Source organism: Rhinichthys klamathensis, unplaced genomic scaffold (genome assembly GCF_029890125.1).
Source record: "Rhinichthys klamathensis goyatoka isolate OS25496 unplaced genomic scaffold, OSU_Roscu_1.1 h1tg000150l_1, whole genome shotgun sequence".
Lineage (NCBI taxonomy): Eukaryota > Metazoa > Chordata > Actinopteri > Cypriniformes > Leuciscidae > Rhinichthys > Rhinichthys klamathensis.
In genome coordinates, this window is record NW_026606685.1 from 2,229,842 (window position 1) to 2,255,076 (window position 25,235).

At 35.7% G+C, this 25,235-nt stretch overlaps 2 protein-coding genes across 3 annotated transcripts in view; one reads left to right on the forward strand and one right to left on the reverse strand.

Annotated features, from left to right (window-relative positions):
• zgc:162472 (uncharacterized protein LOC553495 homolog) lies at positions 1-21,427 on the reverse strand. Of its 2 annotated transcripts, none has more exons than XM_056258338.1 (28): positions 21,336-21,427; positions 17,142-17,389; positions 15,455-16,151; positions 13,968-14,080; positions 13,744-13,806; positions 12,694-12,864; positions 12,431-12,564; positions 12,254-12,348; positions 11,614-11,668; positions 11,340-11,480; positions 11,070-11,246; positions 9,654-9,714; positions 8,995-9,193; positions 8,748-8,872; positions 7,207-7,585; positions 6,564-6,695; positions 6,351-6,387; positions 5,340-5,432; positions 4,584-5,241; positions 4,189-4,304; positions 3,498-3,640; positions 3,104-3,390; positions 2,675-2,828; positions 2,553-2,586; positions 2,341-2,436; positions 1,154-1,568; positions 592-817; positions 1-504 (listed from the first exon to the last, which is right to left on the reverse strand). In XM_056258338.1, exons 1-28 carry the CDS (start codon positions 21,384-21,386, stop codon positions 415-417), a joined length of 5,190 nt encoding a protein of 1,729 aa, XP_056114313.1. In that variant the 5' UTR covers positions 21,387-21,427; the 3' UTR covers positions 1-414. The 2 variants fall into 2 exon arrangements, with proteins under 2 accessions (XP_056114313.1, XP_056114314.1); XM_056258339.1 differs by lacking the exon at positions 21,336-21,427 and adding an exon at positions 18,478-18,550.
• Positions 18,642-25,235, forward strand: part of gtf3c5 (general transcription factor IIIC, polypeptide 5) — a 10,040-nt gene continuing 3,446 nt past the window's right edge. Inside the window, exons 1-7 of the mRNA XM_056258340.1 lie at positions 18,642-18,942; positions 19,539-19,737; positions 21,360-21,558; positions 21,694-21,892; positions 22,650-22,754; positions 24,412-24,526; positions 24,703-24,783. Of these exons, the coding sequence (XP_056114315.1) occupies positions 18,748-18,942; positions 19,539-19,737; positions 21,360-21,558; positions 21,694-21,892; positions 22,650-22,754; positions 24,412-24,526; positions 24,703-24,783 (1,093 nt within the window). The 5' untranslated portion in view covers positions 18,642-18,747. The remainder of the gene's footprint in view (positions 18,943-19,538; positions 19,738-21,359; positions 21,559-21,693; positions 21,893-22,649; positions 22,755-24,411; positions 24,527-24,702; positions 24,784-25,235) is intronic.

The following is a 25,235-nucleotide window of genomic DNA, read 5'->3' on the forward strand; positions in this document are numbered from 1 at the left end:
AAATACAAGTATAACCAAATGATGTTAAGGAATTGGCTGAGAGAAATGAACATGTTGCCAATTCATAACTGGAAATAAAATGCAGAAGGTTAAGACCAACGATCAAATAATACACAGTTAGGCTCAAATAAGACTTGAGTCGTATTTCAACTTTACATCACGAAGAGTGCAACTGTATCAAAAACATATTTGCTTTACCATAATGTGAATTAGTACTTATTTATCCTTGAAAAAAATATAATAAAATAAAAGACATTGTTAATATTTCGAAAGTTATTGAGGTACGCCTTCACTGCATATCTTCAGTTGTGGTTCTTCTTGGTAAAAACTTCACATTCACATCTATACACCCTACTGATGTCAATCTATATTTTGCACTGCTTGCTTGGTTGTTCCTGGCTCGTTATTCCAACCTCAATCCAGGTCTTCTAGCTCATCAACTTCAGTAAAGATGTCACTGAAAAAGTACTTGGAGACACTGGTGGGTTCTTCTTCTGAGTTCTGCTGAGCAGAGAAAGATGGAATCCAATTCTATTAATACCAATATACAATGTGGCCATAGAAGTACTGGAATATCAGACTGTATGATACCTCAATGACAGATGCAGTGGTGGAAGCAGAAGTTGGTGACGGTCCCTTTACATCAGGGTTTTTTGCCATGGTAACAGGGCCGGCTGCTATCCGTTTTCTCTCAGGTCGTGCGGTGTTGACTGCTGGTTTTTGGGGGCCTGGTTTGGCCCCTCGATGAGCTGCTGGGGGTCCTTGTGTACTCTTAGAAGAAATGAAGGACAGGAACCCCTTGGGTCTTCTGCCAGGTCTAAAGAAGAACAAAAATAAAACAAATGGATTGTAATGTCATATTTGTTAGGGATAAAATCAAAGCCAATATAAATGTTGTTGTTTTTTAAAGAGTACTTATTATGCTTTTTTACAGTTTCAACTTTCGTTAGTGTATAATGTTGCTGTTTGGTATTGAAAAAGATCTGCAAAGTTACAAAGCAGAACAGAGTGTTACAGCCAGACTGGGAAGAGAGGTGCTGCAATAATGTAAAATATGTGAAAAATAATGTGTGTTTTTTTTTATCATTTAAGCACGAAAACATTCTAGTAGACCCCAAAAACAAAATCAAGACATTGTAAAAGAGCCACCCACCTTGTAAGTGACCCACTCGTGGCAATAGGCGTGATCTGACTGACACTTTGGGAGTCTGGTTCACTAGCTAACTCAACTGTCTCTTTGCCTGGGAGGTCCACCTGTCCCATGATGCCTTGGGAGGGACCCTTCTGGAAAGATTCTTGAGGATCATTTTCTCGCTGAGGTGAACGAGAATTATCGCTGGTCGCAGTGAGGTCTGTGTTTGCTTCTCTGTCTGAGATGGAGGCTGATGTTGAGTTGTCCGTTGTTGAAACGGCAGCAGGCACAGTTTGCTCTGGCACAGATCTTGTCTCTCGTGTTGAAATGGGTAATGGGCTAGTTTCTTTTAAAGAGAGCGCTGCTGTGTCCTCTTTAGCATTCACACCTCGAGCATTTCTCCTTGAAATGGGGATGGGTTTCACCTGCAGCTTTGCTAAACACAGAAGAGGTCATTGGTAAAACCCAAATTTTATGAGTTGTAATCTTTGACATACACTGTATATAATTAGAGGATTTTTAAAAATTTAATATTTAATAATTTGTTAACAAGAAGTGGAGGGTCAAATAATGATGAAATGTGAACAAATCCTTCATGTGAGTTTTTTTTAACAATAACTGATCCTGTAGTGATAATAGTAACTTTTTTATGTTATATATATATATATATATATATATATATATTTTTTTTTTTTTTTTTTTTTTTTTTACTTATTATTGTTATTTATTTTTCATTTAATTATTATACACTACCATTTAAAAGTTGTAAAATATATTAATACTTTTATTCAGCAACAATGCATTATATCAAAGAGATTTATAATGCTACAAAAATATTTCTGTTTCTAATAAATACTTTTTCTTTTGAATTTCTATTCATCAAAGAATACTGAAAAAAGTGCATCATGATTTCCACAAAAACATTTTTTTTAAATATTAAGCAGCACATGTTTTCCACATTGAGCAGCAAATCAGCATATTAGAACGATTTCTGCAGGATCATGTGACACTGAAGCCTGGAGTAATGATGCTGAAAATTCAGCTTGGCCATCACAGGAATAAATTACATTTTAAAATATATTACGGTAACAGTTATATGATAATATTTCACAATATTATTGTTTTTACCGTATCAAATAAATGCAGCCTCAGTGAGACTTCTTTCAAAAACATAAAAAAATTTGGTAGTGTCATTTCAGCTCCCTTACCTCTCCTGGTTCTCTCAGGTAGTTTTCTCTTCTTCTCCAGATGTTCCTTCTCATCTTTAGTCCCCTCTGCCACAGGGCTTCCCAATAATTCCACTACTAAGGCATAAAGAAAATGTGCAATGCATGAACAGATATTACAACATGCTGACAGATGACAATCTATACCATATGTTTATTTTTTAATAATAAAGATTTGCTGAAAATGTTCTCACCGTGATGTTCTGCCTGACTCTCACCTTCGGTACTCTAGGAAAGGAAATGACCTCACTATTAGTCACTTATTAGACTACTTATCAAGCATCAATAGTGCAGAAAGTCAAGCTGTATGTATTACCCCCTGAGATGCTGAGGCTGGTGTCTTGCGTTTCAATCCTCCTTTCCTCCATTTGTCCACATCCCCCTCTCCACTTTTCTTTTCCTCATCCTCTGACACAGGAACTAAAGCATCTGTGATCAGAAGGTGAGATACCTCCCTGCTCTCATTAGCACTGAAATTAAACAGAATGTGGAAAAAATAAATAAATACAAGAGAAAGGATATGGTACCATTTGCAAATCTATAAATGAAATCTGTTTTAGACACTGACATTTGAGAACACAGAAAGCCAGTCTCACAAAAAAAACTTAAATATGCACTGCATTCATTTGGTTAACAAATTGTCAGCTAAGGTGAAACCAGGACATCTCACAATATATTTGTTGATGAAGTGGTGCATTGTCTCAGTGTTTTACAGCATCAGATAACAGTTTAAAGCAAACTATACCTTTGACCATGAGAATGCAGCTCAGACGCCGCTGTCGGTGGGAGGGGCTCTGTCCTAAAGCCCGCCCCCTCATCTAAAGTGGGTGGGATTTCAGTGAGAGAAAGTATAAACAAAGGTTCCTCAGGAGTGGGTTCAGCAGATATCTCTTCGGATTCACATCCAAAACGCTTCACAGTGCTGTCTTCAAAAACTTTTACTGGACTGGTCTTTTTGTTCTCATCCAACATGACCACAGTTTTCTTCCTGGACTCATCTTCAGAAACAACTGGTGTGACATCTTTGACTGCCTAAATTAAAGAGACATGACACATGATATTTATTCTTCCAATGTCCTTATTGTAATTATTCTACTTGTCGTGCGATGGCTAAAAATCCGTTTTAACTGATATTTTACCTGTGCTGATTCAGTGATCGATGCAACCTCTTGTGATGCACTTTGGGAAACATCAGATTCTGTGGTAACTACAGCACCCTCTTCAGGACTTTTAGTGAAAGTGCTCGTGGAAGACTCGGCAGCAGGCAGTTTCTCATTTATAACTGAGTAAACAAATGCAAACATAAAAATTCATATTTGCACTCATTCATATTTTTGTTTTGAAATGTTTTTTGGTTTTTTTTTTGCATTTGTTCTGTCTATGTGAATCTCATGAAACCTCAAGAACATAAATGTGATTTCACATTTCATATTAAATAAAAATAAGTTAATTAATAAATTAACTTATTAAATCTTGCATAATAAAACTCAGCATGGTTTTTAGGAAATTTTCAGTCAATTTTTTACATCAATAATGCACATTTTAAAAATAAACTGTAAGAAGAAAAAAATCTCTGCTGTAATTAGAACAATTATTTATTATAGAAACATTAAAACAATTTATACAACCATGGTAGTATGTTATACTGCATTTAATCTCTGCCTGTTTTTATTTAAAATATATATATATATTACAGTTACAAAAATTAGATTTTTTAACTATGCAAAATATAATATTTATTAAATATAAATATATATATTTTTGTGAGATTCACCTGTTTAGAGCCATTACACATTTTAGATAATAGTGGCTTGGTTTGAATTATCATACCTGTTTTGTGTTGTGTCTGTGTTCGTGTGTGAGTCAGGTTGGGTTTAGGTTTGGGTCCGCGGGACCTCCTGACAGGTTTAGCAGGCTCATCTGATGTGCTCTTAGACTCACTCACACTGAAACACACAACATACAGACAATAATTGATACTACTCATGTTTTCGACATGAATATCAGTCTCACATTATGGGAATAGAACCGTCGCCATTGGAAGCATTCATTTTTAGCTATTCAAGGAACCATTTTAATTTTCAACTGATTTTATTGTATTCATTTACAAAAATAATTAAAATAAATTAAATGTTAAATCACAAAAGATAGATCACTGACTAACAGCATCAGTGAAAATAAATGAATAAAATAAATAAATGGGCCATATACTACAGTTTTAATACCTATTAGTCAGTTGTGGTTCTCCCGCCTCTTCTTGTTCTTTTATTTTTTCCTCTGTGATTATATCATCATTCTTTCTCTTCAGAGATGACACGGATCCATTATCTTCTTCAGTCACTCTTTCAGGAACAACATTGAGACTGTCTTCTCTTATTTCAGATGATTTTTCTAGCTGTAGTACCTCAGGGTAAGTAGGAACCACAGGAACTGAATCTTCTTGCATGGGTTGTGTTGCATTTGTATCCTTTTCCGTGACAGATGGACCCTTAGAGCTCTCCACAGAATCTGTAACAAGTTCTGGATAGATTTGCTGTTGTGGAGCTCGTCTGGTTCTCAGACCTTGACTAATATTGGGTTTGGGTTTGGAGAAACGGCCTATTTTAGGCGGTGGAACACTATTGGAACAAGACAAATCCTGTGTCTCATGCTGAATGGGACCAAGATGAGCATCAGTTGTCTGTGATTTGATTGGCTCCTCTTTTGTTTCTTCAGCAGAAAGTTCTGGAATATGAGTTTCACAGGTCGAAAATTCAACATCATCTTTCAACTCTGACTCGCAACTTACAGAAGGACCGGACATGATGGCTGTTTCTGTGATAACTTCTTCATGGACCACCTCTTCATGTACAATGCTTGACTGTCCAAGAATATCATTTTCACCTGAAAAAGATTTAATTCAATCAGTCTTCTAATGAAGAATTTGAGTGCCCGTTTGGATTCAGGCAAATAAGAGGGTTGCATTATGAAGCTATTCTTACCTGTACAGGGTATTTCGGATGTCTGGGTCATCTGAGGCGAGTTCCCGATGGTCAGAAGAGTCTGGGCAGCTTCATTGTTGATCTCCTTACATACTGAAAGGAAGATGTATAAATTATGAACCACCAGAATATTAAAGCTTTTGGGTAAAAGACTTGCATTGTGTGTAGGGGCTTGTGATATAAGGAAAACTTTTATCATACAATATTCTTAAAAGTTTGGTCGATGACACAATATATATACACATTGGTATGGAAAAGTAATTCAAAAACTACTGGGAAAAAATAAAGATATTTAATTTATAGTATAATTTATGATTATTGTCATATATCCGTTACAGTATATACAGTATATATATATATATATTTTTTTATAATATCATAGTATATGTATCATTTAAATCATTATTTCATTAATCATACATTATACATTAAAGGATGTATTTTTTGTTTTTATTATTATTATTTGAACAATTATGTAAATTGTAATAAAACAAATGTATCATAAATAAATGAATGAATAAATGCACCATAAACAAAAGAGAATTATCCAAAAAGAAAACTAGATTACTATCAGCTTATTTTTGGCCCAATATTATAACAGATTTAAACTGTCAATTTAAGTTATTGTCAATATCATAAATAAAATAAAAAAATCCAAACAGAAAACTAGGCGCATTTGATTTCTTCTAAATTTGATGTTAGAATTATTTGAATTTGAACAATTGTGTAAAGTCAAATTATAAACAAACATTTCATAAATAAATAAATACATTTATTCATATTTTGTTTCTAAACAGAAAAAGCTTGTATCTGTGCATTTTTTGCCCAAATAATTTGATGTTGGAATATAACATGTCATTGCATATTGGAGACCTTTTTGACTACATATGGCATAAATGCATGGTTAATATAGATAATAACAACTCCTGAGGAAGTTCATTCAGATACAGTAGATTGTTTGTTTCTCCATGTTTGCTGGTGGTAGGAAAGCTTGAGAGAGTTTCACCTTACCTTCCATGTGGTCTGGGTCAAGAAACTCAATGACATCCTTAAAAACAAATCAGACACAAATTAGTACCAACTCATTAAAGACTACAAAAACCAAAACATACAAAAACACTCCAATTTCAAAGTAAAGCAACTAGACTCAGCTGACAAATGAATTGTGTGTTTATAATGGACACCACAACAGTAAGGGACATCAATGACGCTGGGGAGACTTACAGCAAGCAGGTCCAACTGGTGTTCATAAGTAACAGGACCAGCGGGCAACGCCGCCTGCTCATATGAAATCTCGGGGCACAAAGCATTCTGGGATGTGCCCAGGATATCAGGCACATTCACAGAAATGTCCAGCTGGGAGACAATGGGAATGAGTGACAGAAAAAAAGGGAAGGATAATGAAAGGTAGGAAGGTTGCGAGTTTTTGATATGACATGCAGAAATGAAAATGAACAAAATGGTGAAACAAAACTGAACATCACTTTGGTCAGAAACACATTCTAAGCAAGTAATACATTTTTCCCACAAAACTGTATTCAGATTTCTTTTCATTGTTACAAACTGTTAATGTAATAAAATAATTATGGTTAGTGTTTAGAAAGCAAAATAATATTTATTATAATGTAAATTTCTGTAAATGTTACTTTTTTCCAAGAATACTGTGGCACCTTGAGGGTCGCCAGACACCCCCTGGCGTAAAATATGTTTCTGGCCTTATTCTTTGAATACTAACCAACATAATTTATGCAAAAAAGAAAATCACCAGACTCAAGCAGGGGAGTTTTTGAACAGAGAAAGCCACACTGCTATGGGATGAAGGGGGTTCCACTAAGGTCCTTTATGGTATGCTAATACAAAAACAAACCTCTTCCATTGTTTCTACCACCTCTGAATTAACGGGCAGTAGAGGGCGTAGACTCATTGGCACAAATGCCTGGTTTTCCTCTTCAGGGTATGAAGGAAAGTCCTCCTGGCTCAGGACACAATCTTCTACGTCATCGTCCTCTTCATCATCATCTTCAGCTCCAGAGGCCAGTAAGGTCACCAGTCTAGATTTCCCTCTCCTGTGCATGCCCTGTTTCAATGTGGGGCCTGGTTTTAATTTAGCCCTCCGGCCGGGTGCCTTGATGCCCTGATTACAAGTTTTGGAAGACACAGGTGGTTCAGAGAGCTCTTCCTCATCTTCCTCTTCCTCTGCCGCTGCCTGCATCACATGCAGAGAGAGCTTAGGGATCCTTCCTGACCTAAATAAAAGAGAAATAATAATGAGCATGACTAGCAAAACTGAAAACAAGACCACAGAACAATGCCTAAAAAAAAAAAAAGATCATCAAAAATAAAATAAATTGACTCACACATCCATCTAGAGCTGCACGATTCTGGATAAATTGAGAATCACGATTTTTTGTTTAAAATAGAGATCACGATTCTCCCAAAGTTCAGCTTGTAATGTAATTTACTATAGGTTCAGACAAATGTTAATTGCTGCAGAGTCTATTTAAAAGCATTTAATTAATTCAAATTTTTTTCTTAAAATCAGTTTGAATGAATATTTCAATGGCTCGCTCAAAGACTTCACTTGTTTCATTGCTGGATGAATCATTGTTCAAAAACTATCTCTTTAATGAATGATTCAATGACAAATACATTTTTGACAGTCACTTGTTGTCACCTACTGGTGTAGAGATGTAATTTATACAATCTTCTTTATTTGAAGCATCAAGCACCTCCTGAGCTCTCAATTTGTGGGGTGTGTGTGGTTGAACGGGCTGATTGGTCTCAAGTTGACCAATCAGGAGGAGAGGAAAACCAGGAATAAGTTTACGTGGGTGTTTGAATCGAGTTCGCAATCTTTTAAAGATTAATTGTGCAGCTCTACATCCATCAAAATAATTTATCAAAAGTTTTTATATATATTTTATAATATATCTAAATCTATTCACAATTGTATCTGCATTGTAGTGTTGGTATTGTTAATTAAAATTAAGCAATTAAAATCATTTTCGTTAATTAAAATAATATTGCAGTAAAATAACATAAATAACATAAATTAACAATATTAGATGAACAATTAAACTGAAGAAATCTTGTCTAGGCAACTAACTGAAATAAAATATGTTTAAGCTGAAGTACTAAAATGACAAAAACTAAACAGAATTTATTTTAAAGCTAAATAGAAATGCAAATTTTTTTAATGACAAACACACTGTACAATTACAAAAACAAAAATTCAAATAAAAACTCAAAATATAAAAATATAAGCCATATAATGAAATATATAAACATATAAAATATAAGCCCAAAATAAAAATAAATACTATAATAGTATAAAATATATTTTTTTAAATTGCATTGAGAACCCTAACCGGGTTATGATTGAAATATTCTAAATATTGTCACGCTTACCTGGTTGGTTTATTAAATATCTGTTCATGTACAGAACTAAGGTCAGGTTCTTCCTCTAAATCTTCCAATTCAAGAAAAACCTTTGACAGCCTTTTCTTCCCCTCTTGTATCAAGTCTGAAGGCACCTAAAAAGAGTGAATTATACAATGACAGATAAAATAGACAGTCACAAAAAAGAAACTGCCTCTGTACAGTAATACACATGTAAGATTGGTTGAATCTTGCATTAAACAGCTGAAAACGTTACCTTGGTGGACCTGTCCGTTTCACCCTCCCCCGTGACTGAGGTCCCGCCCTCCCGGATATTGCTTTTGGGCTCAGGGCGCCTGTTTCCCCATCTTCGGCTAAAGTTCTGGATCGGTCTCTGGGATCGACCCTTGAGCTGAGCTGGTTTAATAGCAGGACTCTTGTTTATATTCTCTGAAGAATCAGATTCCCTTAACCTGCTAGAAAGAGAATCATTTTCAACACCCAAATGGTCTCATAACATAAATTGCACTAGTAGTGCAAAAATGACATCATCGTTCAAAAATTTGGGGTCAGTAAGATTTTTTTTTTTAAAGAAATGAATAGTTCATTATGAAAGGATCGAGTAAACTGATCCACAGTGACAGTAAAAACATGTATAATGATACAGAAAAGTTTTATTTCAAAAAAATGTTGGTCTTTTGAAATTTCTATTCATCAAAGAATCCTGAAAGAAAATGTATCAATTTCCAAAAATTTTCACATTTTCATTATCATTGATAATAATAAGAAATGTTTCTTGAGCACAAAATCAGCGTATTAGAATGACCCTAAACATTTGAATGGTAGTGTACACGTCACATTGGAAATAAAATTAATAAAAACATCTTTAAATGTAATAATGTTAGGATTGAATCTTATATTTTGGTTAATTCTTACCTGTCATCTTGTGACTGAGCATCAGAAGTGGCATTTTCACAGTCCTCGGGTTCATCTATTGCTGCTACAAAGCATCAATGAAATATGTATAATATCAAATGTTAACCAAAAAAAAATCAATAATCAATAATATAAAGAATTATATAAATAATAATGTGAAAAACAATCTGACCAGTAAGTTTCACTATGCACAGGCTGTGATTTCAATTGTAAGATATGCTTTGAACCAATTTAAGATATTCTTCAGAAATGTGAAGAATCTGCCCCCAGTTTCACAGGCAAGGGTTAAGCCTAGTTCCAGACTAAAATGCAAGTTTGAGCTCTTTTAACAGACTTGCCGTGACATATCTTAAAATATGTCAGTGCCATTGTTTTGTCTCAAGATGCACACCAGTAATGTGTTTTTCTAAGGCACATTTATAAAAGCTACTTAAATGTCCTAATTGATCTAAGGTCTATTCCTGGCTTAAAGGGATAGTTCACTTTGAAATTAATTTTTGGTATGTTTTAGCTTACCTCAAGGGCATCCAAGATGTAGGTGTCTTTGTTTCCGCAGTAGTTTCAATTTTGATATTTTTAGGTCAAACCGTTCTTGTCTGTCAGTCATAATGCAGGTCTATGGTCACCACCTCAAAGAGCATGCACAGAGAAGTCCAAATTACACATGATTTAAAAACTCGTAAATGTAAGTACACATTGATGGCCTAAGACACGAAACGAGCGGTTTGTGTTAGAAAACGAACAGTATTTATATCGTTTTTACCGCTTGTAACCACAGCCACGTCCAAGTGATCTCTCGCGCATGTACGTAGGTAAGACGGCTAATTAAAATGGTACTAATTAAAATGGTACTAATTTGCGCTTATCCAGGATGTTTAACCCGTTGTAAAAAAAAAAAAAAAAAAAAAAAAAAAAAAAAAATTTGTATGAGTGACGTACACGCGCGAGAGATCACTTCCGGCAAGGAAAAGAAAAAGACCGAAGAAAAGACCGAAGCGCCCGCGACCTCAGAATGATCACTTGGACGTGGCTGTGGTTACAAGAGGTAAAAACGATATAAATACTGTTCGTTTTCTCACACAAACCGCTCGTTTCGTGTCTTAGGCCATCAATGTGTACTTACATTTACGAGTCATTAAATCATGTGTAATTTGGACTTCTCTGTGCATGCTCTTTGAGGTGGTGACCATAGACCTGCATTATATGACTGACAGACAAGAACGGTTTGACCTAAAAATATCAAAATTTAAACTACTGCGGAAACAAAGACACCTACATCTTGGATGCCCTTGAGGCAAGCTAAAACATATCAAAAATTAATTTCAAAGTGAACTATCCCTTTAATCTAAGCCCTGTCTGTGAAACCAGGCCCTGGTCTATTACAGAATATATTTTCCATTGTTGCTTAAAGCATACCCTCTCCGTTTGTCCTCTTGATTCTCCTCTGTGGAGTATTTGCCCCTCTTCCCCTGTGTTTCTTTGAAGTGGTATCACTTCCTCCATCATTTGAGAGGTCCTCATTCTCCTTTTCTCCTGCAACCACATCACTGTCCGAATCCTCTGAAGTGTCCATTTCCTTTCTTTTTCTTTTCGCTGTATCAGACAATAGTTTAAGTGTGCATAAGAATTTGCCCAAAAAACTGTACATTTTAAACAGATTGAAAGTTAAAATAAACTGACCTTGACCTCTCACTTTCCTTTGGACTCTACTCTGTGCTTTAGCCAACTTGATGAGCTCTTTGTTTTTATTTTTCTTATTTTCCTCGTCTTTTAGGACCTGCTCCATTAATTTTTTAAAGAAATCTAGATCCAGACGTCGCTTCTCCTCTGAAAATGTACTTCAGTTTACTTCATTTTCAACCAACTGTCTTAATACTTAATTCCATAAGGAATACAATTTCATTTGTCTTTTTTTAGAGGTTAGTTTAAGGTGGTAGGTTAACTACTAAAGGTCACTTACTGAAAGCTTTATCTATTCTCCATGAGTTATATCTCTCCTCTTTCTTGAACTTGTTCTGGGGGAATAAGAGAACACCAAAGAATATGGTGATTGAGGCTCTTAAAGATGAGCTTGCATTATTGTGGCACACATTCAAGATGTCCTAAATTAATACTTCTATTCAGCATTAAATTGATCAAAAGGCACAGTAACAACATTTATAATGTTGCAAAAGATTTCCATTTAAAAAAATGCTGTCCTTTTAAGCTTTCTATTCAAACATATAAAAAACATATCACAGTTTCCACATAAATATTAAGCAGCACAACTGTTTTCAACACTGATAATAAGAAAGTGTTTCTTGAGAAGCAAATTCTGATTTGCCATTACAGGAATTAATGACATTTTAAAATGTAGTAAAATAGAAAATATTTAGTTTAAATTATAATAAAATTTCACAATATTAATGTTTTTGCTTATTTTTGATTAAATAAATGCAGCCTTGATGAGCATAAGAGACTTCTTTTAAAAAAAATGTAAACTTTTGAAACGAAAACTTTTGGACAATAGTATGAAATCAACGACTTTATCAGGCATACAAGTGTTTAGTGATATGAATACACGCATACAAGAGCACAAAACACAAAGATATTGTGACCACCTTAATCTCCAATCGACATCTGTGTGGAAACAGCTGACCAATCATGGAGAAGTCCGTCCCCACCATGCTGATGGCCAAGAAAAACAATTCAGTCTCTGGAATAGACATAAAAAATATATAAATGAAATGTATACGACACACTTTAAATTAAGAGTTGCACTGTGTGTGACTTCAGACCTCCACTTGACCAGGGTTTGGTGTAGGTGCCCTTCCTAAAGCTGGAGTAAGTGGTGGTAGAACCACGTTCAAATATGGGATCTCTGTCTTCTGCCGGATTGGGTCCTTTTGCCCTTGACACCTGGACTGTTAAACTACACACACCCACACAACAGAATAAATAGCATTTTAACATTGGAAAGACTGCACACTTCACCTTTACTAATTCCTGGACTACACTTCTCCATGAACAGCAGCTCAGGATAAAAAGGAACATCACTGACCTCTCCTCGTCTATAATCAGAGAGCCATCCTCCGCCACCTTCACCCTGGGAACTACCATAGGTTCTTCCTCCTCCGGCTGAGTTTCGTCCACTCTCTCCTCGTCTTCCTCATTACCGGCATCTTCTGCCACCGTCTCCTGAACTGATGGAACAGCTGGAGTCTTAGAAGAACTAAAGAGAAACAAGAAGTTCTGATGAGGGTTTAAACTTAATAATACCATATTTTTAATACAGTGCCCCTATTATGCCTTTTCCAGATTTGACTATTCATGTAACGGTATTTAGCTGTTTGTGAATGTAATAGGTCTGCAAAGTTTTAAATATCAAAGTGCACAATGAATGGAGTTATTGTCTCCCAAAAGAAAGAACCGATTCTGAACTGCCTGAAACGAGTCGTCAGTAATTCCAGTCTTACTTCCTGCACGAACCCCGCAAACAACGTCTAGTTTGACCCTTAAAGCTGAGGCCTGGAAGAGTTTGGTTCGTGTTCATGACATGTCAAAAGATGCTGTCAACAAAAGCATATCCTCTTTGAGTGCACTTCCAAAGGATGAGGACTCAGGCTCGAAATGATACGGTAAAACCGACTCCATCGTTACTGTTCGTATAACTGTGTATCAAGTGCTGGAAGCCTCCGGAGCTGAAATTCAGATATGGTAATGGCCGTTTCGTACAATGCACGCGCTGTAAGCAGGAAGACCAATCACAACAGACTGGGCCGTCTGACCAATCAGAGCAGAGTAGGTTCTCGGAAAGAAAAGTGAAAAGTGAGAAAAGTGGTGATGCTGCAATGTATATTATGAGAAAATCAAAGTGTTTTTTGACTTGGATGCATGTAAACCTATTGTAGGAGACCTTCAAAACAAAATTAGGAGCCTTTAAAATAGCACTCTATGCAAAGCAAATAATAATAATACAAAATTATATGGATTCACATCCAATCTAAACCATAAGAATTTTTTAAATGTCTGCAATACACCACCCGCATTGAATAGACATCTTAATGGCATTTGTGCACTATTTGGAGATTGACAGGGTGATTAGGCTTACGTTGGTGTAGGAGAGTCATCTAATTCTGTCTCTGATGCTTTTTGCTCTTCATCAGTGAAAGACCTGTACAGAAAACCAAGGCATTGAAAACTAGAAAACACTCTGTCAATAATCAGTTTGTCTTAATCCCTGCACACCCCATTACATGCATCGAAAATCCAATATCAACACTTGCGTTCACATGGACTTCCTAAACACACAAAGGAATTAAGAACAGCACGTACTTCATTGGGTTGGAAACGGGCAGGTAATAGAGCAGCTCTCTCATGGTCATTTTGGTGTGATCTTTAGGTGCCTTGCGTTCTTTGATTCCCAACTTTGGTTTCTTCTTGTCTTCCTAGATTCAAGTGTCAATGGAGAGGTCAGGGTAGCATTTTAAAAGCATTGAAATAATTCCCTTAGGAATTCCACATAAAGTGATAGTCCCAAAATATGCCAGGGTTACAGTACTGATTCAATTGTGATTCAGTGAAAATCCTTTTTAGCCTGGGACAAAACTTAATGTATATACGTATTAAGTTTTCAACACTGACACTAATAAGAAATGTTTCTTGAGCAGCTAATAAGCATTTTTGAATGATTTCTGCAGGATCATGTGACACTGAATGAAGTAATGATGTTTAAAATTCAGCTTTGCCATTACAGGAATAAATTACATTTTAAAATATATTAAAATAGAAAGCAGTTGTAATAATATTTCACAATATTACAGGTTTTACTATATTTTTGTTTAAATAATTGCAGCATTGGTGAGCAGAAAAGACTTCTTTCAAAACAAACATTAACAAATCTCTACCAAACTTTTGAATGGTAGTGTAAATAGGTAAATATTGCCACTCACTACAATGTCTGTATTTATTGTCATATTGGAGCATAAAAATGCAAATTACTTAAAGGAACCGTATGTAAGAAATGTATTTCAATTAATCATAAAATGGCCCTGATATGGCACTAGACATTAAGAAATCATGTTCATTTCAAATACTTATATCACTGACAACAGTAGTCCGGACAGGATATTGTTATTTAAAAAGTGAAGTTGCAGCCCTCAACTGATGTTGATGTTGTCATGTTGTGTTTTGGTCTGATGCGCCACCCTCCACCTATCTACCAATCACAAAGTCAGCAGTGTTGCGGCATCCGGGTTGCCAGCTCTGCTGTAGTTACCACAGCTGCAGCTACAAACGTGTCGGATAAAAAAATGTCTAACGTTACGAATCCAAAAAAACCTCGTTGTGATTCCAAAATACTTTGTGACAAAGTCCGAAATAAAACAAGGATTTGTATAGGAGATGCCTTTGAAAGATGGAGACGGCTGAAAACGAAGAAGAATTTGCTGGATCCTGCAGCCTATCTGGCAACCTCGAGTCAGGGGGGAGGGGATACACCGCTCTACAGTAATTTGAAAGTGATTGCAGTACCAGTTTAGGCCACAATCTTACATACGGTTCCTTTAAGAAAATCAGTTAAGGGAAAACATGCCTTGACTATTTTTGATTGTTTATTCTTTACCAATATATTAGGTTTTGCATAGCACACCTAAATACTGATATATATATATATATATATATATATATATATATATATATATATATACACACATATTATAAAGATCAAAAGCTTTTCTTTTTTTTTGCCCAGATCAAACACAGAACCACCTTTTTTCTTTGCACACAACAAAAAAACAAACTAATGTAAAGCACATACACACCTTGTTTTTGTTCATTTCTTTTTTAAGAAGCTCCCGAAGTTTCCGTGCCTGAGCTAACCTGACCATGTCTGCCGGGTCGTTCAGAGTTTTTAACGATTTGAGAATTTTCAATGGCGACTGAAGTTTTTTAAGTCTTTCTCTTAACAGATCAGTTTGGCTTTGTCCCAGAGGTGGCTCAGAAACACTCTCCTGCTGTGCGACCATGTCTTCCACAGCAGGAGGAACCGGACACTCTGGAGGGTTTTCATGAACCAAAATAGTATCAGGTTTGGAAGTTCTAAGGGGACGTTGGGACTCCCCTTGCTGGACGCTCAACGGTACAACAGTGTCTTCCAATCCCCCATCCTCTTGAGTCTCTGTCTCTTGGTCATTCCGCAGTGGGGCTTCAGGGATGGGCTGTGCTTTGGCCTGTCTGCCCCCTCCAGGAGGTCTCCGTCTTCCAGGAGCGCTGGAGTTGTGGCCAGGCTCAAGTATCTGAAGGGATGTCTCTGCAGTGGGGGTTGATGTTTCAGTCTCACTGGGTGTTACTGGTTTTACAGGGGACTTGGATGGTGATTTAGGAGTCCTAGAGGAGGCTGGGGAAGCTCGTGGTTTGGCTAAGTTGGGCAGAGCTGTGAAGCGTTTCCTCCTCTGAGGGCCAGAAGTCACAGAGGTGCTTGCTGAATCCTGGGCATCAGAACTTTTAGATGCTACATCCCTGTTGTGAAGCAAAGAATCAGTGATAAAACTGGCAATCTCTCTTGCATAAAGTAATGACATAACAAAATCTAGTCCTAGTAGTAACCTAACAAAGAAAATTCTGAGGAACATCATAATTCTTAAAGCCCGTCGGTGTATGAATGAGTGTGTGAATGGGTGAATGTGAGGCAAATGTAAAGCGCTTTGGTGGCCATTGGGTCTGTGAAAGCGCTATATAAATGCAGTCCATTTACCATTTACCATTTTAAAGCAGCTTTAGCAGTATCCTATGATAATTGCTACAACTAAAATGTATCGTCTCTAATAAGTAATTAACAGACATGCAGTTTTTATGACCTACATTAATTGACAACTTAATGGAATATTTGAATTTTAAAAAATGTATTTCCCACACTGAAAGATAATTTAAAATGGTTAGAATTGGTGAAAAAACATAAAGGAAATACTGATTAGTCACAGGACCAAAGATAATACCATCAGTGTTGTCACGATACTGGAATTTCTGAATATCGATACTGCAGAAAAGGAGTATTGGGAGTCGGGACCGGTATTTCAGTATCGATGCATATCAAAATATCTATATTTTTGACAACACTAACTACAGCCGAGGACACACTTAACGACTGTAAGGCCGATTATGAATGCTATTTGATACTTACGACTGATCATGCCCAAACACGCAGAGTCGCGTTCAGTTGGTGTTCACAGTGTTTAAAATCTGCTGAGGTCGTTGGAAACAGTCTGTAAGTGTGTTCAGTCACTCTTAGAATGTTTCAGCTAGTCGTGAAGTGTGTCCCCGGAATGTACATGTATGTAAATTTAAATTTTCATTTCAAAATTTAATGTTGAAATATGTCTCATACTGTATGTCTTTACTCCAATTAAATGATTCTAAAAGTCTAAAAATTTTACACATTCAGATTTACAAAATTGCTGTTTAATAAACATAATCAGATTGATATTTATAAGACTGAAGTTTCAGACTCACGCTCCATGGCTAATGGCCTCCAACTGGTTATTAGAGCTGCTGCTCTGAGAGGCTTCCTCATTACTCCGCCCCAATGCTATAGGTGGGTCAGTCTTCAACTTCTCAGCCATGACCTCTGACCCCTCAGAAGGAGCAGAGTCAGCAAGACCCTGGGGAAGCTGAACATTATCTTGAGAAGCTACCGGAGCTCGGCCTGTGGGCTTCACATTGGGGCGGACGCTAATTCTCGATCTGCGCATCATCTTTCTCTGTTTAAACGGGGAAAAAATTTATTTATATATGTATGTGTGTGTGTGTGTGTGTGTGTATGTATATATATTCAAACTTTTATGTTAGATGCGATTATCTTGATTAATCGATTTGACCACTTACATACATACATACATACATGTTAAATAAACATACATAAAGTGTAATAATTTTATAATATATCATTAGAAGTATACTGTTATGCTAATTCTTGATCTGCGCATCATCTTTCTCTGTGTAATAATTTTATAATATATATGGTTGGTAACACTTTACAATAAAGTTCATTAGTTAACATTAGTTAACTACCTTAGTTAACATGAACTAAGAATGAACAACACTTCTACAGCATTTATTAATCTTAGTTAATATTAATTTCAACATTTACTAATACGTAATTAAAATCAAAGGTTGTATTTGTTAACATTAGTTAATGGACTGTGAACTAACATGAACAAACAATTGAACAGCTGAATTTTTATTAACGTTAACAAAGATTAATAAATACAATAACAAATGTATTGCTCAGGGTTAGTTAATGTTAGTTAATACATTAACTAATGTTAACTAATGAACCTTATAAACCTTATAAATATAAGTGTTACCAGATATTATTATTATTATGATTTACAATAAGACATTAGTGAAGTACTGTTATTTTAGCTAAAACCTTTCTGAGGTTCTTACATTAGGTTTGACACTTGAGGTTTGACATACTCATGTATGTCTCATTGGGTAATAAATCAAAAACAAGTAACGTTAACAAACTTCTATGTGTCAACTACTTAGAGTGATGTTTACAACATTTATGTTGTCATTGCATCAGTGTAATTCTTTTCCAAACTTGAACGTGCTACTATATATTTGATTATCATCGCGATGCACAAATATTTAATTTCCAGATACTCGAAACAAATGGCTCTTTGATTTTCTACACATTTTTTAATTGTTTTTTTTTTTCGACTGGCCATGGAGAGGGTCCTGTCCAACAATGTCCATTAACATAAGCTTGTCGGTTAATTAGAGCAACATTGCTTTTTACAACACCACTATACGTTTAAATATGAGGCAATTTCAAAAATCTTACTTTATTTGGCGGTCCAGGGTGATTTTATTGTAAAAATCTTCAGCCGCTCACGTCCTCCATGCTTGGTGATTGTTACTGCGCATGCGCACAGAGAGCCGGAACAAACGTTCCTTCTCCTGGCCTGCAGTTCTACCCGGACGATTTTCACAAACGGACACGTTCATGTACGCTCGCTGTTTAACTGTTTACCAAGACACACTTTAATAGAAATACACCATTGAAAAGATGGGGTTTAGGTATGCATAAGCGTCGAACAAAAATCGTGTGAAAATGGATCATACGAATACAAACAATCCGGTTTCCCCACGCACAGAAGGAGAAAGCAAAGATACAGCTGTTGTGTCAGGAAATACAGCAACACTTGTCCTGTCTGACACTAATCTATTGTGTGTTGAATACCCGGGAGTCGTAAACAATGTGGACAGAATGCTGGACAGTATTGGCGGCGAAGAGGGAGTGTCCAAGGTGATCATATTGCATTGCTGCTTAAATGAAAAAGACACATGCTTTTAGACTGTGTTCATTTAGGCTGACTCTGAATTTTTGTTGCTTTATTTCAGAGTGATACTGATTTCTAGATCAGTCCTTGTGACTTACATTAATCTTTTACATGGCTGATGTAAATGACAGCTGAGGAGAAAAGACTCTGACATCAATGCTTTGCATTCCATGGTTTTATTTGTTACATTGCAGTACAATAATTGTGATGTCCCTTCCTTGTTTTAAAATACGTCATTTAAGGAATACTTTTAGATGTATTTCTTGACAGACTTTTTTGTGTCATTGTATTTTATTTTGTCTGATTTTAAACTATTTGATTAATGACACCTTTCCCTACATAATAATAATAATAACATAGCAGATGTGTTTTATACATTATGTAAAAATCACATGACATCTGATTTTCAATTCTGTTATATTAGCAAATGATTCCATTTCATTTAGCCAAATTTATTGGATGATGATATATTAGTGGTAATAAATGTGTATACTGAGTGTATAGTAGATTGTATTTAAATCTGGGATTTTTTTTTTTTTTTTTGTTTGTTTTTTTTGGACAGACATATGCAGATTCTTCTAAAAGACTTGAACTCCGCTTTCGGCCGAAAGATCCTTTCTGCCATCCCGCTTATGGAAACCGCTACTCCTCCACCAACCTGCTGCTCAGAGTGCGCCGCAGAACCCGCAAAGGAAACAGTTCAGAGACCCAAATCAGCATGGAGATAGTGGGACTTATAGGAACCACATATAAATTTCAAGGTATAAAAGTCTACATTCACCATCTAGTATTTTCTAAAATAATAGAATTAATATTTTTAAATGAATGTAAGAAATTTCTACCACAACTTAAATATATATTATTATTCTTGATCTTTTTTATTTTAAATTATATGCTACATGAATACAGTTTTTATTAGGGCTGCACGATTAATCGAAATGAAACCGCACGCGATTTGGCAAAGGCTGCGATTATTTTATGCGCAGCTTGTCAGTGCAGCACGGCCGATCGGTAGTAAATGCTGCTCCATCTGAACGCCGGCGCTCTCACGCAGACAGTCCAAATATGCCCCGCCGCAGAAGTAGATAACGCCCGTCATTCCAGGAAATCCCTATGGGCATCATACTATCTGTAGCTGAATAAACAGAAGATTGAAATGCTTTGATTGATTTATTAAATGTTGTCTTTTGTTGGACAAGAGGTTCATAAATGCTTCTCATGTTTGGAAAGCTGTTTGATGCGTGTTGCTTTTTCAAATGCACGATATAAGCGACTCAAACTCACAGTGCTTTCAGATGGAGCAGCATTTACTACGGATCACAGAGCCGTCCGTCACTGACAAGCTGCGTATAACAAATAATCGCAGCCTTTGCGATTTCATAATCGCAATAATCCAAATCGGTTAAGTGCGATTTCCATGTTAATTGCGATTGCAGCCTTAGTTTTTATGTTGGCTTGACAGCCAACATACTGATCTACTATTTAAGCTTATTATTATTATTCTTAGCAAAAATTATAAGTACCTCCTCCTAGGGCTTTCAAGCTACATCCACCAAACTCTGCTCAGACCTTCAGACTGTTCTGACTCGGGCTGATGTATCTTTTTAAACTGATCCGACTATTTTCTTCAAACATCAAAACTACAAAAAGTCTCAGGCTTTTAATGAGGGGGTCAAAACTTTTGTACAATAAGACTTCTAGAGTATTATTTAACCTGTCTATCACTGGCAAAGCTTAATGACTATCCTAGGACAAAATGCTAAAACATGTTAGCAACATGTTAATTCATGTTAGCAAAGTGTACAATTATGTTACCAACATGTTAAATCATGCTAGCAAAATGTGAATCATGTTAAAACATGCTAATTCATGCTAGCAAAGTGTAAAATCATGTTAGCAACATGCTAATTCATGTTAAAACATGCTAGCAACATGTTAAACCATCTTATCAACATGCTAATTCATGTTAGCAACCTGTTAAAACATGTTAGCAAAACATGCTAATCCATGCTAGCAATGTGCTAAGACATGTTAATTCATGCTAGCAACACTCTTTCTTTCTTTCCACTTCACTAAATTTAAAGCTTGTCAAATCAACAACAAAGTTTGTCCCAACAAACTTTACTTTCTAGTTAGAGTTGCAATTCCAACTTCACCCAAAAATCAAAATTCTATCATCATGTACTCACCCTGTTGGAACACAAAAGAAGATATTTCTTAGAACGATGTGGTCCAAACTACAGAGAGATTAAATATATATATACTGTAATATATTGTTTCAAAGGGTTGAAATGACATGGGGGTGAGTAAAAAATGGCAAAGTTTTCAATTTTGGGTGGACTATCCCTTTAATACTCACACATTCTTGATCTTGATTCTTCAGGAATGGCTGACTTCCAGTACCTGGCATCTCACAGTGATCCAGATGGCAACCAGGTGTCTTTGTACGACAAGATCATTTTGTGCAAACCTGAGAAGAAGGAATTCTATGACAGTCCTGTGCCACTTTTCCTTCCTCCTCCCATTTTCTCTCGCCTGGACACGGCTGTGGATTATTACTATCGTCCAGATGTATTGCACAGGTAAGCTGAAGTAGGACCTGAAAAGTTGACTGGTTGCAACTGCAAATGATCCGAACTGTTCTAAGTTCAGCTGTATGTGTGTTTTTGGTGGTTTGTTTTGTTGATTACATAATTTGTCTGCTTCCCAATAAACAGCAGGGAGACTGCAATGCAGTCTGTTCTCCTAAAAGATCATCTTATTGCCCCGAATCGGGCTCGCCGGCCAAACAATGCCATTTTTGTCAACTTTGATGACAAGACCGTTCCATCAGGACCTCTAGAAGCTGCAGTGACCAGCTGGAAAAAGGTCTGCATCCATCCTAGCGATGTAAAGGTAGAGCAGCAACTCAAACAGGTTGGTAAAATTGTTCTACATGTTTTCAATGTGTTAAATACATCAACCATCTCCAAGATGATCACAACATTACAACATTTGATTTGAAGCAAAAAAATATTTATTTTAAAATATTATATGAGGGGCTAAACTAAAAATCACATTAAGAAGAAGCTGACGACATTGTAAAAAAAACACAATTACTTTTTTGTACTAATTGATTATAATATTAAAACAATATATTGGAAAAAGAATATTCAGATACATTGCCATTCAAAAGTTTAGTGGTCAGTAGGAGACAGTAAAGACAAAATGATTTCTATTTCAAGTAAATTCATTGGAATAAAGGACATTTTTAAATATATTAAAATATCAAACAGCTTAAATTTTATTAATAATATCACACAATATAACTGTTTTTAATGTATTTATGATCAAATAAATGCAGTCTTGGTAAGCATAAGAGAGTTCTTTCAAAAACATTAAAAAAAAATCTTTCTGACCCCAAACTTTTGAACAAGAGTGCATATATGTTGCATATATGAGACTCGTTTACGTAATTCTCAATGCTTCGTGGGAGTGGATGTTTGACAACTAGGTGAAAGGTTAAAACTATAAGTTGTTTTTTAAAAAAGCTGTCAACGTCAACTTAAGCAACTATTGGACAACAACTCTGGTTATATATTATGGGAAAATGTCCTTATCTTATCATAATCCCACCTGTGCTCCAATGCGGTTTCATTTGAAAATACTACTGATTAATATGATTAATCCGCAGCTTTTCGAGAAAAGGCCCATATGGTCTCGCAATGCCGTCAAGGCCAACGTCAACGTTCACCCTGAGAAGATGAAGCACCTCCTCCCTTATGTGGCGTACTACATGGTGAGTAGTTTAACAGAGAAAACTCTACGTTTAATAAACTTAAATATAATGTGGTATTCTTTTCAGTGTGTTAAAATACTGTCTCTAAACCCATCTTATTGCACAGAAAGCCTAAAGTTCAAGACTGCCATTCAGAAGTAACCCTAAATTCCATGGTTGGCATAAAATCCTTTAGTTTGTGTAAAAAATAAAGACCACTGATTTGATTTTTGTTCACATAGTCGATGTCACAATTTTTCTTTTTAGATTAGTGATTTAGAAATAGTGAAAGTTGTTTTTTAAAATCATAAAATGTTTATTTCTAGGCATTACATTTTGATACCCAGATTTTTGGTGTGGGCCGACCTATATACGGTTGCAATCAAAATTCAACCCCCTTGACCTGCAAGACATTCAGCTGCCGAGAATAACATTTTATGAAAACAATTCAACAATAGAAAGTTTATTAATACACATTTGAGTGATTCTGAGAATTTAAAGGTAATGGGGAAATAAAACCCCATTCATTTACAATATTATTCAACCCCCAAAAGTCAAACTTCTCTTATTCTTTATAACCTCCAATAAACGCTGCCTGTAAGTGCTTAGAAGGTTCTGTCACCTTTCCACTGCAATCTTGGCCCATTCCTCACTTGAAAAAGCTTCCAGATCACTGATAATCTTTGGTTTTCCACCAAATATTTTTAATGAGATTTAAATCTGAAAACTGTACAGGCCACATTCTACAACTGAGCCCTGAACCAAACTTAAGTAGATTTGGATGTCTTTTTTTGGGCTGGCTGTCCTGCAGGAAAGTCCATTGATCATCAAGCTTCAGTCTCTGCACCGAAGGCATCACCTTCTTTGCCAAAATGGCTTGATACTTCAAAGAATTCATACAGTCTATCCAAATGTCTACAGTCTACAGGTCTATCCAAATGAATTTTAGCATATTCATTTCTTCAAGTGTTTTTCTTGGTCAAGAGTGGCATTCGGCAAGATGTCCCAACATAAAGGCCATGCTTGTCTTAGTGTTCTCCTTTCATCAGGTCATCTTGCAAGTTTTTGGGCAGTAAATTGAGGGGTTTTCTCAGTTGCTCTGATCAAACATTTTATTCCTCTTAATGATATTGTGATTTTTCTTCAAAACCCTCAAAGGTTTTCTGGTACAACAAACTTTAAACTTCTGAATAAGGCTGCCAGCTGTGTCTTTAGGAACATTTTAGTGTTTTGGAAATCTTCTTGTAGCCATAGACTTTCTAATGTAATAAAACAATTTGTTCTCTATAGCTTTTGTGAGAGCTCTTTTGACTTGGCCATATTTGCAACTCAACTAACTTTGGCACATGCATGGACTAAATGTATGTATGTGTAATACCACAAGCTAATTCAGTTTTATTATAGAGTTTCCAAAGGCTTAACTGTGTTTTAACACAATTTTGTACCATACCATGCAAATAAGTAGCGTTATGACATACCGGTAGCTGTATTACCAAAAAAAAAAATAAAACTAAAACTCGAGAACTACATTATATATTAACATTATCACTTTTAATTTGCCACTAATTTTAACTCTGTATCTTTAGAAAAGCTCAATTATTACAGTCTCCGGGGGGTTGAATAATTTTGATGGCAACTGTATCTTACAACCTCACATGAAAATAGTTTTTACGTGTAGTTAACAGGGCCGTGGAGGAGTTTGTGGGTCAGGTTTGGATACGATCCTCGAAAAAGAGCTGAAGCAAAAATCTACCAGGTTCTAGACTTCAGGATCCGCTACGGAATGAAACATGGTGAGCGATCAACCAAAACACATTCATAACAGTCCTAAATATGATTTATTCCTCGACTTAAACATGCCAAGACTGCTATACAAAACTGTCCATAAGATTGCAGAACGTTTTTTGACACAAGTTGTGAGTACAAATGACAATACACACATAATTCCTGTAATTTTCTGTCTCTGTAGGATTTGGTGTCAATGACATGCCAGTGAAATCCAAGAGAAGCGCTTATCATTACACCCGCCCAACCACTATCAACAGGGCAGGTACAAAAACACAGATACAAATGTTCTGGCACACAGTGTTCCCCTTAAGGTGTTCATTATATAATTACTTCGTTTTTCCTCTCTGACCTTTATAATCCAAGAGGTTTTGGGTTCTAAAACTTAAAGAGATTAATGTCTATTTAAAAGTTTGGGGTTGTTAAAAATGTTATAATGTTTTGTAAAGAAGTATTTTAAGCTTACCAATGCTGAATTTATTGGATCAAAAATAAAGTAAAACACTGAAAATATTGTGAAATATTTTTACAATTTAAAATAACTTTCCTACTTGAATATGTTTTAAAATGTAATTTATTCCTCTGATAGCAAAGTTGAATTTTCAGCATCATTAAGTCTTCAGAGTCACATGATCCTTTAGAAATCATTCTGATATGCTGATTTGCTGCTCAAGAAACATTTATTAATTTATTATCAATGTTGAAAACAGTTTTGCT